Source organism: Synchiropus splendidus, chromosome 10 (genome assembly GCF_027744825.2).
Source record: "Synchiropus splendidus isolate RoL2022-P1 chromosome 10, RoL_Sspl_1.0, whole genome shotgun sequence".
NCBI classification, from domain to species: domain Eukaryota; kingdom Metazoa; phylum Chordata; class Actinopteri; order Syngnathiformes; family Callionymidae; genus Synchiropus; species Synchiropus splendidus.
In genome coordinates, this window is record NC_071343.1 from 11,342,931 (window position 1) to 11,355,457 (window position 12,527).

At 43.6% G+C, this 12,527-nt stretch overlaps 1 protein-coding gene across 1 annotated transcript; it reads left to right on the forward strand.

The window, feature by feature from the left end:
- Positions 1-440: 440 nt before the first annotated feature.
- Positions 441-10,876, forward strand: wdr75 (WD repeat domain 75). Its single transcript, XM_053877166.1, has 21 exons — positions 441-565; positions 894-1,023; positions 1,193-1,258; positions 1,651-1,750; positions 2,708-2,832; positions 2,956-3,026; positions 3,159-3,275; positions 3,611-3,699; positions 3,802-3,960; positions 4,470-4,529; positions 4,645-4,760; positions 4,928-5,103; positions 6,013-6,170; positions 6,890-7,070; positions 8,848-8,942; positions 9,030-9,125; positions 9,245-9,414; positions 9,482-9,541; positions 9,619-9,765; positions 9,841-9,932; positions 10,606-10,876. The coding sequence occupies exons 1-21, from the start codon at positions 480-482 to the stop codon at positions 10,814-10,816; spliced, it is 2,505 nt and encodes an 834-aa protein (XP_053733141.1). The 5' UTR covers positions 441-479; the 3' UTR covers positions 10,817-10,876.
- Positions 10,877-12,527: the final 1,651 nt, after the last annotated feature.

A 12,527-nucleotide genomic window follows, 5' to 3' on the forward strand; every position in this document is an offset into this window, starting at 1 on the left:
TCTTATAAAATTGAAATTCTCATAAAAATATTTTCAAGACATTAGAAGAGCTTTAGTTTAAATAAGGTGATATAAAAACTTGAATATAGCCACCATCGTGATTTATTGTGCTACTGTCAAACTGATGCAAAATAAACAATATTTTGTTGTTTAAATGTATGTATGAGTCCATCATTTGATTCAGTAATATACCAAATTCATTCAAATTGAAAAATGAGGCAAATACTCTGATACCATTAAACTGTGATTCATTGAGATTAATTAATCACAAATTCTGTAATGAACTATATATGTATATATATATATAGTTCATTACAGAATATATATATATATATATATATATATATATATATATATATATATATATATATATATATATATATATATATATATATATATACCACGCCTGTGCTTTTGGGGGCAGTAGAGTGCAAATACCGGATGCTCCAGGAAGCTCCAGAAGAAAAGAGTGTGAAAACATGGGAGACACCGGGGAGATCCGCGTGGTTCACCGTGGTGGCAGCAAAATAAACTTTAGACAACCTGTCGTTACTGACGACTCCAAGTAAGTGTTGGTTTTTGCTCTTTTTTTAAATATACACTGCGTCTTGTTTGTGAAAGTTGTGATACGTCGGAGTCTGTGTTAAATGTTAGCCATAAGCAAAGCAGCACCCCTCACTTTCCGCTGCCTATCAATGTCTACTGTTGGTATAAGCTTCACCTTTAGTCGAAACTAATATATGCAACACTGATAAATGGCTTTGGAATTTAAACAAGCGTCATGTAATTTGAAGAAGAAACTACTGGTGCTTGTGCGTCACATCCACTAACGTGTGTTTTCTACTACCTTTGACGTGCAGTGACGGAGTTATTCTTGCTCTCCATCTTTGTAGGTTACTGCTGTGCGCGTCCGGTGAGTGTGTAAAGGTTTTCAGCACCTCCACAGAAGAGTGCATCCATGATCTACGTGGACACACGGACCTGGTCACCGGGCTTGTGCTTCGACCCTCCAACCATTTGCAGGTACGACACTCTTAAATATACTGCGATGTCGTCCAGTAATTGTATCGATGTTATTTTTTTGTTATGATATTGTTTAATGAAAGTCAGTTGTTGGGTTACAGTAAATGTATTTCTGTGTCTTTGAAAGCTGCTGTCTCAGGCATTTGTTGCTGTTTGTGTTTGGCTGCAGGTCTACTCCTGCTCCATAGATGGCACCGTCAGGCTTTGGGACTTTGCTGATGGCGTTTTAATTAAGGTGCAGTTATTTTTTTTATTAATGTTTCTTTCAAATTGACTTTTGTGAATCATTACTGTACTGTATGCCAGATAACTGTATGCAGTTTTTTTTACTTGCGCTTGAATGTAAACATGTTGCAACTCAATGGTAAAAGTTGGCAGCACAGAGAAAGTGGTTAAGCAAGGATGCACCATTGATTTGAAAATGTAAAGTTGACTGTATGCCATGCCAAAAAAAAATTGAGATGTTGTATGAACCTTGTTAAACTGGTGTTGCCAAGCCCTCCCCCTCTGGGAGACATTAACCCTATTAGATGAGATTCATTCATGTGGATGTAAGGACGGCCTGCTGGGTTCAAATGATGTGACTCCTTTCTTTATAGAATAATGTGACCTGATCTTTTCTTCCAGACCTTTGTCATCGGACATCCCGTTCATGCCATTTACACCTCTGAAAAGCACCAGGGTGTGATATTTGTAATAATACTATGTGCAAGTGACAAGAAACGTGGTATGTATATCCTTTTTAAAGTGGGATGTTGCAATGGAATCTCACTTTTACCGCTTCATTTTCAGTATGAACTTTCCTCCAGTCCTATCTTTTTTTGTTCATTTATCTTATGAGCTTTCCTTAATTGGTCTCTTCTAATTTAATCTTGTCAAAATAATTAGCATGCTTGAATTGTGATTCTGCTGGCCAGTTTTATATATTTATTAAGTGTGGGATTCCAAAGTTATTTAAAGGGTAAAATGTTGTTGATGGGGTTTTTTTTCCCCTTGGTTCTCAACTACACAGACGGCAATAGTAAAGTACAATGGTACCTCGGTTCTTGACCACAATCCGTTCCTTGAAGGCCGTTCGAGAAGCGAATTGTTCGAAATCTGAATCGATTTTTCCCATTACAATTAATGGAAAAAGAAATAATGCGTTAAAATTAAAAGCATTAAAATAGGCTTTTGTAGGAGTGAATGTAGAGTGTCTGCTGTAGGTGCGCTTTAGGTGTAGCGAGCACCTCCCCTGTGACACTCTACCACGGTCCAGTGCGGAGACAGGAAAGGTTTTACACATCAATATGAAGAAAAAACAGTCAGTAAATGTAGCTAACGGGACACGTCTGCATACAGAGGCTGCCGTTATACACAAGAACAAAGCGCGTCGTGGGTCAGCTGATCGGTCCGTGCGCGTTTTTTCCGGCTTATTTCGAGTTCTGGATTTTTGTTCGAAATCCGAAGCAAAAAAATCTCGAATTTTTTGTTCGAACTTCGATTTGTTCGAAGTCCGAGACGTTCGAAAACCGAGGTACCACTGTAGTAGGTTTGATCACGTTTTGCGCGTCAGTCAGTTTTAGTCTCCAACCACTAGAGGGAGCCCGACACTTTATTTCATGATGGCTTCTCCATGTTCCATTATTGGGTGAAGGTCACTGGGCTCAAACATAAAGGCGTGTGTGTTTATGTTTTGGTTCAGAGTTGTTCCAGTTGGTGGCGGTAAACATACCACAAAGTACAGATCAGCTGGTGGAGTCTCTGGAGCTCTTCGCCGTACTGGAGGATGTCTCTACCAATCCAGCTACCATCCACTTTGGCCAAGGGGTTAGTGTATAACCCACCTCAATTTACAGCCCTGTCTTGGCTCCCATTACCTGATCAACACATCTCCCTTCACTGACAATGGTCCTTTTAATTTGGTTTGGTAAAATGTCTTGCTCTGCACAGGGAGAATACATCGCCTCCGTCAAGGGTTTGTTCCTGACCGTCTATTTCTTCAGGAAGCAGAAGACCTACAGGTGTGTCATCACACTAGAAACTAGATAGAAAAACAGCAGTGTGTGTACTGATGCTTTTTCAGTTTGTACCTGCTTTGTGCCTCAGTTTGAGTGCCTTCACTTGTATTCACTGAAAATGTCTGTTATTTAAAGGTTTTCTCTCAAAGAGAGCAACAAGAAAGGTGGTCAGAACACGTTCACATGTATTTCCTGTCACCCCAAAGATGACTGCATAGCCACTGGCCACAAGGACGGAAAGATCCGCTTGTGGTGAGTTGGAAAGGACAACCTGGAGCTTGTCATGGAACCTTGCTCCATCCAGTCTAATCTTATTGGTGTTTTAAAGGAAGGGTCAGGCCACTCTGTTAAGATCCTTGGTAAATTTGTTCGTTGTTTATATAAACAGCTTGTCAAAAAGATCAATAGCAGAGTATAAAACATCGACCGTTGAAAAAAGGCTTGGATGAAGTTAGAAACTGATGGAATAAATAATACAACACTAAAATGTGACCTACTATAGACAGTCCAATGTTCTAGTGTAGAAAAACTCAACCAGACTTTTACCTAAACACCCAGATGATTTGCGTTTGTATCGATCCTCGCAGGAGAAACTTCAACCAGAAGAAGGAGTACACATACACAACTCTGCACTGGCACCATGGCCCAGTCAACTCGCTGTGCTTCACCCCTGAAGGTTAAACATTCATATTATCATGTCATAAATCCTCCATATCTGTATGATTTGTAATGCTCTTTACTGAAGGTGCCTTTTCTGTGCCACTTGTTCTGTACACAGGTACCAACCTGTTGAGTGGAGGAGAGGAGTCCGTGCTGGTCCAGTGGAGGTACAACCAAGGAAACCAGAAGGACTTTTTGCCCCGCCTGGGTGCCACCATCACTCACATCATCGTCTCACCTGATGGCTCGCTCTTCTGCACCTCACATGCAGACAACAGTAAGCACATGAGATGCGTAGTTTCTGTTAGCAGGCAACTCCATTCCCCAAGGGGCCTCATTATGTGCTAAGGTTGTTGAGAAGGACTGTCAAGTCAGAAAAAGAGGCCTTTAAATTTCGTTATTTATAAAAGTATGGGTAAAACATATAAATAAAAGGCATGAATACTCTTTTGTTATTCCATTTTTAATAGCTTTATCATATCTATCAGTTTCTTTTATAGGTTTTGCTCTGGCCTCTTGAGGACTGTTACAGGCATAGACCAGCAATAATTCCAAACACATTACACTGTGGTCAACTGAGGAGACGACCTCCTGACCCCTTCGTGGAGCCAGGCCAACGAAGTGTCATCCCGAACCTAAATATTTCCAGTGTTCTCGCCATTAGTACTTCAGTCTGTGATAACCTTTGATTTGTTTTGTACTCGCCGTGTTTACTCCTCTTCTGCCATATGTCACAATCGATCGTCTGATGCAAAATGACGCCTTGCTCTCTGCTTCTCATTCTAGAAATCACCATCATCAAGAGTTGTGTGAAAGTGTCGGCTGTCATTCAGGGTCTGGTCAAAGGTGAGGAGTGCCACGAAGCTAGAGAGGCTAGCACATATCAATACTTGGATTGTGTTTGAAAAAACGGTAGAACTGAGCGTGTGCAGTTTCTCAGGCTGTTTGTTTTCTATTGCAGCTGAAAGCCTGAGTTCTGAGTTGATGGTAGACCCTCGCAGTAAAGCTCTGGTGATGAACGGGAAGCCGGGCCACCTCCAGTTCTACTCCCTCCAAAGAGACAAGCTGCTGTACAACGTAAGAGCGAGCCAAGTGCAGAACATGTCTGTGGTTCGGTAGTGTAAACAGCCACCTGTGCTTTATTGAGACATTTCCTTTCACTGAGGCCAAAAGGAAGCAGAAGTTTCCAAGACCCAGAGTCAGCAGACGCACCTGGACCTCACATAAGTGTCTGTTTTCCACAGCTGGATATTGTGCAGCAGGAGTACATTCACCAGTCAGGCCTGCAGCAGTTCGAGGTGGTCCAGTCGGCCTTCGACCAGTCTGGGAACTGCCTGGCAACGGTGGAGGAAAGAAAACAAGAAGACGGCGAGTTGGAGATAAACTTAAAACTGTGGTCGTATGACGTACAGACGCAGAGGTACGTTCTCAGAAGCACTGCACGAACCGAGAATCTACAAACTTGTCCCTTAACTCAAAGTTTGAGGTCAAGATTCCGAGGGGCTTATGACTCTGTGCTGATGTAAGCAGTCAGTCGTCAAGCACAGCATTTACAAAATACGAAGTCTGTGTCCAGTTTGGCGGGGAAGACCCAAAATATGTCTGAGAAATCCAGAGTTGGAGTGCTTTCACCCTGTCTTCTGCAGAAAATGTTGAGAGTATGTCGGCGTAACTTTCAGAGTCTAGAAGACATTCCTTAACCAGGCATGAGCCATTACATTTCCTAAGGGGCTGCATCATACAGTATACAGTGAGTCCCAAGGGCATTTCCAAAACGTCTCCAACACTTGATATGCAGGAAACAAAACAACACGGCAGTCAATGAAACATTGTCTACTCCGTTGTCGGAGGGCACTTCATAGTGGAGGGCACTCCACTGTGAAACATGACATTAATCATTGTTCATTTATCTTATGATAAATGAACAAAAAAGATAGGACTGGAGGGAAAGTTCATACTGAAAATGAAGCGGTAAAAGTGTTGGGGCACAGCCTAACTATTGGGTGGTCCACTTCAGTGATGAATATGTTAGTGACAGAACTATGGGTAAAACATGTAAATATGGTATAAAGACACTTTATTACAAGGTATTTTTAATGATCTTTTCCTTATTTTATTCGGTTTAATTTAGCAATACTCGGTTAAAGAATATCATTTTTTATTTCACTATAATTATTATTTCATGTTGGGGAAGGAAAAAATGAGTAGTTTTGTAGTTTTGCGCTGACCTCATGAGGGCCACTAAAATGCATGCAAAAAGCCACAGACTATGCGCTTTCAACTGCGGATGGTAACAAAACCTGCTGACCACGCTCCCGTCTGCCCGCAGTTTTGTGCTCGACACCACAGTCTCGGCCCCCCATGAGTCCCAGATCACGTCCATGTGCTTCTGCCGGGCAGCCGACCGCCAGACCACCGTGCTGGTCACCACCAGCATGGACGGGCACTTCAAGGCCTGGCGGCAGAGCCCATCCACCCACTCAGAAGGTGGGGCACTTTTCACTCCCGGAATTACATGTACTGAAACAGAAGCATCGCACCTGGCATGAAATTCTGAAATATTCAAATGTGTTTTCACATGATTTAATCGCATGGATTCCTCGCCTGAAGAAAGTGTTTTTGGAAGCTAAAATGTGGAAAGTGTTTCCACATTGTAGCTAGTTTTCTTTCTCTTTTTATTTTTCCTCATCACTTTTTATTGCATTTTGGGTTTTCGTATCACACGTTACTGTGCCTCTGACAAGTGACTCGCTGGCTCGTGTCGTGTCTCCTTTACAGCATTCAGATGGAATTTATTGCTCCTGTTTGTTGTCGCTTATCACTGAATGATGAAGATTAGTCACTCTGAGATGATTATAGGGGACTGTAAAAAGGTGCACGTTACCACGCATCCTTTTTAGTGTCGTCCGGTCCCAATCCCTGCCTTTAGTCACTTTAAACTTCATATATTTTTGTATGGGCAATTCATATTCTTCTGAGACAATAAAACTGGATTCAAATAAAACCAGACCACAAGTTATGCTCACAGCTCGTGATCATGTGACAAAGGCTGTAAATGTACTGCTTTGTACTTTTGTTAACCTGGTGTTAGTGGGGTTTTTTTCCCCTCATGGAGGTTGGGGCAAATTCTGCTTCAGTGCTCTGCTCTCCTAATCCCAGTCTGGTGCTATGTCTCCCTCTTTCTTTCCTCCTGACTGGACCTGTAGACGAAGGCCTGTCCTGGTCCTGTGATTTCGTCGGCTCCTATCACGGCCTGGTGCCTCTGCGCTGCCGTTTCTCAGCTGATGGGTCACTGCTGGCTGTCAGCTTCCAGGAGGTGGTGACTTTATGGAACCCTTGGTCCTGGGAACTGCTGACCACCCTGTCCCAGCCGCCCGGAGCCATCAGGTCAGCCCCCGAGCTACATAACACCCACTGGTCGATGAAATAGGGCTGCAGCTCATGATTATTTTCGTTTTTTTTACCTGATCAACATACACATCAAAAGGTCTTATTTCAATAATAATCTAAAACAATGTGTTCAGTTTAGCTCCCTAGTTCAGTTCTGCAATTTCACATCACTACATCACCGTTAAAAAAAAATATTACTCTATATTACTTAAAAACAAATCGATCTTCTCTTACAAGTTAGCTCCATGCTGACCAACATGCTAGCAGTTAGCTCAAGGGTGAGTGGCGTCACAGAAGAAACACACTTTCATCATTCTGCCATGGCGTCGAAGGGGTTTGCTCATCCTTAAGACGCGTTATCTTCGCAAACTAAGCCACACTTTTGAACACTTTATGACCCGTGGCCGCTCCAACTCCTCCTGAGGTGGTCAGTCGGAGGTGGTGACGCGGAGCTTGGGACGTGCAGCGACGGTGGTCAGTTGGACCTCAGTCAGGAACCAATTAATGGAACAGACATTAACACATATTAATGGTTCCAGACAAGTTTATAATTTCTCACTACTTCTGCAACATGACTCATCGACGCACATATTCTGACGTTGACGAATTTTTGTTGTCTGCGTTATCGATCAGATGTCAGAAGAGGCCACAGCTGTGCACCCAACAACGTTTCGCATGATGACATCCAATGAGGGCACTGACCCCAAATTCAGGGGACCAGAGTGCTGAGCATTGCCTTGCAATAATCAATATAACACTTGGGTTTTAAGACACTCATTTCTTGCCTGCCAAGTTGGCAGAAGACAGGATAACCAACTCTCTAAGAGAAGAGAACCGAAGTCTCTGTCGTGGAGTAACTGCCGTCCCTGGAAAAGACGACATGAGCTCATTCAGAAAAGTCTTACACTTGGTTGATTGAGCCCTCACCTGCTGTGAGCTTCTTTGTCAGTGACTTTCTTGGACGGCGATGACTGCTGGCGTTGGTCCAGCACTGATTTGTTTTCTTGTCTCAGTCAGTCCCAGCACAACATGAGACGGCAGTTTCACAACTCTTGAGTGCTGAGAAATGCCTGCGGATGTTTGCCTCTCCATGGTGGGGTCATTGAGTTTCTGCTGCACATATTTCCAGCATACAGAATGTCTTCACAAAAACCTGTTTTGCTTAAACCTCTTCTCTTGTCCAATGTGTAAAAAGTGTATCATTTCTGAAGTGTATTTTTTTGTTTTAATGCTACTTCAAAATATTAGAATATTAACATCTAGCATCAGCGGCATTGGTTGGCGCTGTAGTTTCCCTAGCGTGGGATTAATGTCATGTTTCATTTTATGGTTGCTCAGCAATACATGGCAGAAATTTTAGAAGTCGGTATGGCTGTGAGGTAAAAGGTTAACGGTCAGCTGCTTTCACAGCTGCCCACTTCCCTCTTTACATAACGACCCCCTACTGGTGTGTTTATGCAACTGCAGCTCTGCTGAGAACATGGGGTCAGGAGTATATGAGTAGCAATGGTTGTCGTCTGCGAGTTTCTGCACCATTCTGGCCGATTGTCCAAGGTTGAATGATAGAAGGAGTCTTGTTTCTTGGATCGGAACCTGACACTGTCATCCAACACCGCGACCGCCCTCTCTGTCTCCAGGTTGTGTCTGTGTTCTGTCACTTCCATATCCTGAGTTGTCCATCCAGCCTCTTGCTAGCGTGTGCAGACTAGAGAGGCCGGACCTGAGGATCAGTCCTTTCTTGGAAAAGGTTTTTAAAGGTTTCTTTGTTCATCAGAGACCTGTGTTTTGGTCGACTGAGCTGCTCCAAGTACTTGGTGGGAACAACGGAGAAGAACCTGCTGTGCTGCTGGAACCTTCTCACATGCTCCTGTAAGCTCTCACGTTCGCTCTCTCTGTGTATGTTGGCTGCCTTGGCAGGACCTGACAAACGGTCTCTTCATGTCTTCCCCCCCACAGTGGAGTGGAGCACCGCCATGAACGTCAGCCTGCTGCTGGCCGACCCCTCGTCTGAGAACATGGCCGCCTTCTGCTGCCTGGACAAAAGCACCGACTGTAAGCGTGCGGTGAATAAAACCGCTGATGTCGGCGGTTTTCACGTTAAAATGATAATTCACTTGTGTAAAGCGAGTCATTACTGTGACGTTTGGTAAATGAAATTCTTGTGTTTCCAGTGTTTGTTTTCAAACCTGCCGAGCCGCGGCCGCTGTTCTCCCACAAGGCCATCTGCTCGGGGAAGGTGACTCGCGCCGTCTTTGCTCCGCGAGAGGAGATGCAGGAGAGCTGCGAGGAAAGGAGCCAGTGGCTGAACCGCTCCCAGCTCTACTTCCTCACGCCGCACATGGTGAGTGCTGTCCTTTCTCCTCTCAGGATTTATGCTCACTCTGACCCACCTGCCCGCTCTTCTTCAGGAGCTGATGACCTTCAGTACGAAAACAGAGGACGAGCGTCTGATGGCATCCAGCAAGCAGGTAAACCAGGCCTTCTTTTCCCCAATAAACTCAGATTTTGAAGACACTTTTTTATTTCCCCCCTCTCCTTTCTCCAGCTGACGATCAACGACAACGTCGCCATGACACCGTTCCAACTGTTGCTGGGGAAGCATCAGCAGGAGCAACAGGAGAAGGAAGACGCTCTCAGCGGCAAGTGGCCCGAGAGAAGACGCCTTCCTCGGGAGTCGGACGCCATCAAAGAGGTCGGAACCAGACCGTCTCCTCAACGTGTCCGGATTTATCGCTGAAGTGTTCACTTTTTGTTTTCCTCCCAACAGCTGATGAACACTCCGGCTCACGTCCTGCCCTCAAACTCTTCCCTCTGCAGCATGTTTCTGAAGTCGCTGCTCATCTCTGTCTCAGACTCCAGGTGAGTGGTCATGAGAGTCACCAAAAATCCAATGAGAGTCCACAGTTTCTCTGGTCCTGCCACTTATCCGCATGTATGGCTTGTATGTAATAAAATACGTCATTTCAAATGACCAAGAAGTTGCATTAGATTATGTCCGTCATGCACCGGATATTTTGGAAAATAAACTCCCCCCAAAATGCAACCTATTGTCCAGTACGATTTGTTTTTTCTGCCAAATGCTGCGAATTAAAGTCTGAAAATGATGTTACTTGTGCTGGTAATTTCTATATAAACCAATATTTGCGCAATTGTGTTGTGGAACTGTTTGACTGTCATCTGTAGAAAAAAAGTATATATAAGTTGCATAAAAACATTAGGAAATGCGTAGTGTTTTTATAATATAGTCACTAGCACAGTGACACATCAAAATGGAGGAGGCAAATGTCTAATACTGAAAACAGTATTTAGGATTCCAAGTCTGGCCGTCCTGCGAGACAGACCAGCACGATGACCTTTCCACCAGTTAATATTCTGAAAGGTCATCAGTTCATCAAGTATTTTCTGATGGAAGTTGTCCACTCTGCTAAACATTTTGTTCCCTTGTTGGCAAAACTCACATGGTGTGATAAACCGTGGTTGTTTTTGTCGGCTAACTTGCGGAGTCATGATCAGCTTGTATATTTTCCCGCAGTAAAGAGGAAGAGCCGGAGGAGGAAATGCAAAGCGGGAAAGAGGAAGAGGACTCTGAAGAGGAAGAGGTCCCCAGCATCTCGAGATCGAAGCACCTGCCAGTCGCGGCGCAGGAAGAAGCTGAACCAGCTCCCACGAAAGCCGAGCTCAGAGAGCTGAGGCGAGTGAGGAAACTGGACTACAGCTGGTTCAGCAGTATCTTTGACTCATAACAACCCCAGGGACATCGCGCTCAGGTTGGTTTGGACACCGTGAGAACAGTACACGTGGCACGTTCAGTGTTGGACATCGTCTGTTTTCACAAGTGATTAAAATTTGCTTTTATTCTTACATGTGTCATGTGTCATTTTTCCTCAGCCCTTAGTTTAGTTTCACTGTGCGACTGTGCTCATACTTGTTGAAAGTGGGCTCCATGAGGTGTTACTCAGCGGCAGTAAACACAACAGCAAATGGAGTTGCACCGATATTCTGAAGGCGTTACAGACATCTGGTCAGTAACAAGTGTGTGTGGCCGATATTGCGGACTGCCAACCAACACGCCAGCAGATGTTTTCCATCTGTGAACCAACTTTTCAGGTTCCAAAATGTCTGAACTTAAACCTCAGCTATAGGAACGGCTTCTGTGAGAAGGCTTGAAGCTTTCCAAATATCTGAAGTCTGTAGCTAAGATGATGTTTTTCGTCAACAGATTTCAGTTTTTACATGTAACCTTAAAGATTTTATCAACGCACAAGTTGAATTTGCGATTAATCGCGAGTTAACTCTGCTTTAGTGCGATTAAATGTGATTACAATTTTAACTTGGAAGCCATTGAAAAGGTCCAAAATGTGTTGGTGGGCTGAAGCATTCCAAGCTCCCTTCAATGCACTCGGACAAGTTCTCCTGGCAACCACCAGACCAGCACCATTTGTCTCTCCAGAGGACGAGTCTCCTCTGCTCTGGAGTCCAGGGGCGCTGCGCTTCACATCACTCAAGCCGACACTTTGCATGGCACTTGGTGGAAGGTGCTGAACCATGGAAACCCACTGGGAGTGATTTCTGCTCTGAGCTATGGAGGCCTCACTCATGCTCCCACGGTATCAATATTAGGCGCTTATACAACTGTGACCAAGCTTCTGTACAGTATCAGGAGCAGGTTAAACACACGTCTTTTTGCTCTCTAACTTTCACCCCCGCCCCAAGTATTGCAACACGAAGACTTTTGGAAGGCAAGGAAAGTAGATAATACACTGATGATAAGCTTCCCAGCTGTGTCACACAGACAAGCCTGTGTCATGTGATCCTTGAATTCCACCCAGGATTAAACACAGTGACTGTATTTTTCTATTTCTCTCTTAAGGTTTCACAAGGTTGTAATGGGAAATATGTTTGTATGATTTAATTCAGTTAACAAGCCCCCAAAATCCCAGGGTGGCTCATATTTTATTTAGACTTATAGTGATGCCAGAGTCGCTTTTAAACTTGTTTAAATGACCCACTCTTTTCATGTCACAGACCATCAGTTATTGACCAATGCAACAAAGCAGAAGTTGTGCTATAATGTAACAATTTCAATAAAGGGTGAGATTTGAATTGTACTATGTGACAAAGACAAACAACATTATAGTACTTTTTAAATCTGAATTGTATTTTATTTTGATTTTGTTTGTTTGTTTTTTTAAATCTGGAATGTTTGCAACCTGGCAGAAAAAAAAAAATCTAAAGTCATCTATTGTGGACGGATATGGGAGACATAAAACCATCATGATTTCATAAAGTCATCACTTTAGTTATGGTCGAGTTGCTCAACTGAACTGCTGACTTGGATTTGTGAAGATCAAGTTTCACTTCAGCACTTTTCCTCCCTCACAGATGGTACACAGTTGCGTTTGAATGTAATGTGACGGACGAATCCCATATTGATAAACCGAAACTTATTCTTGA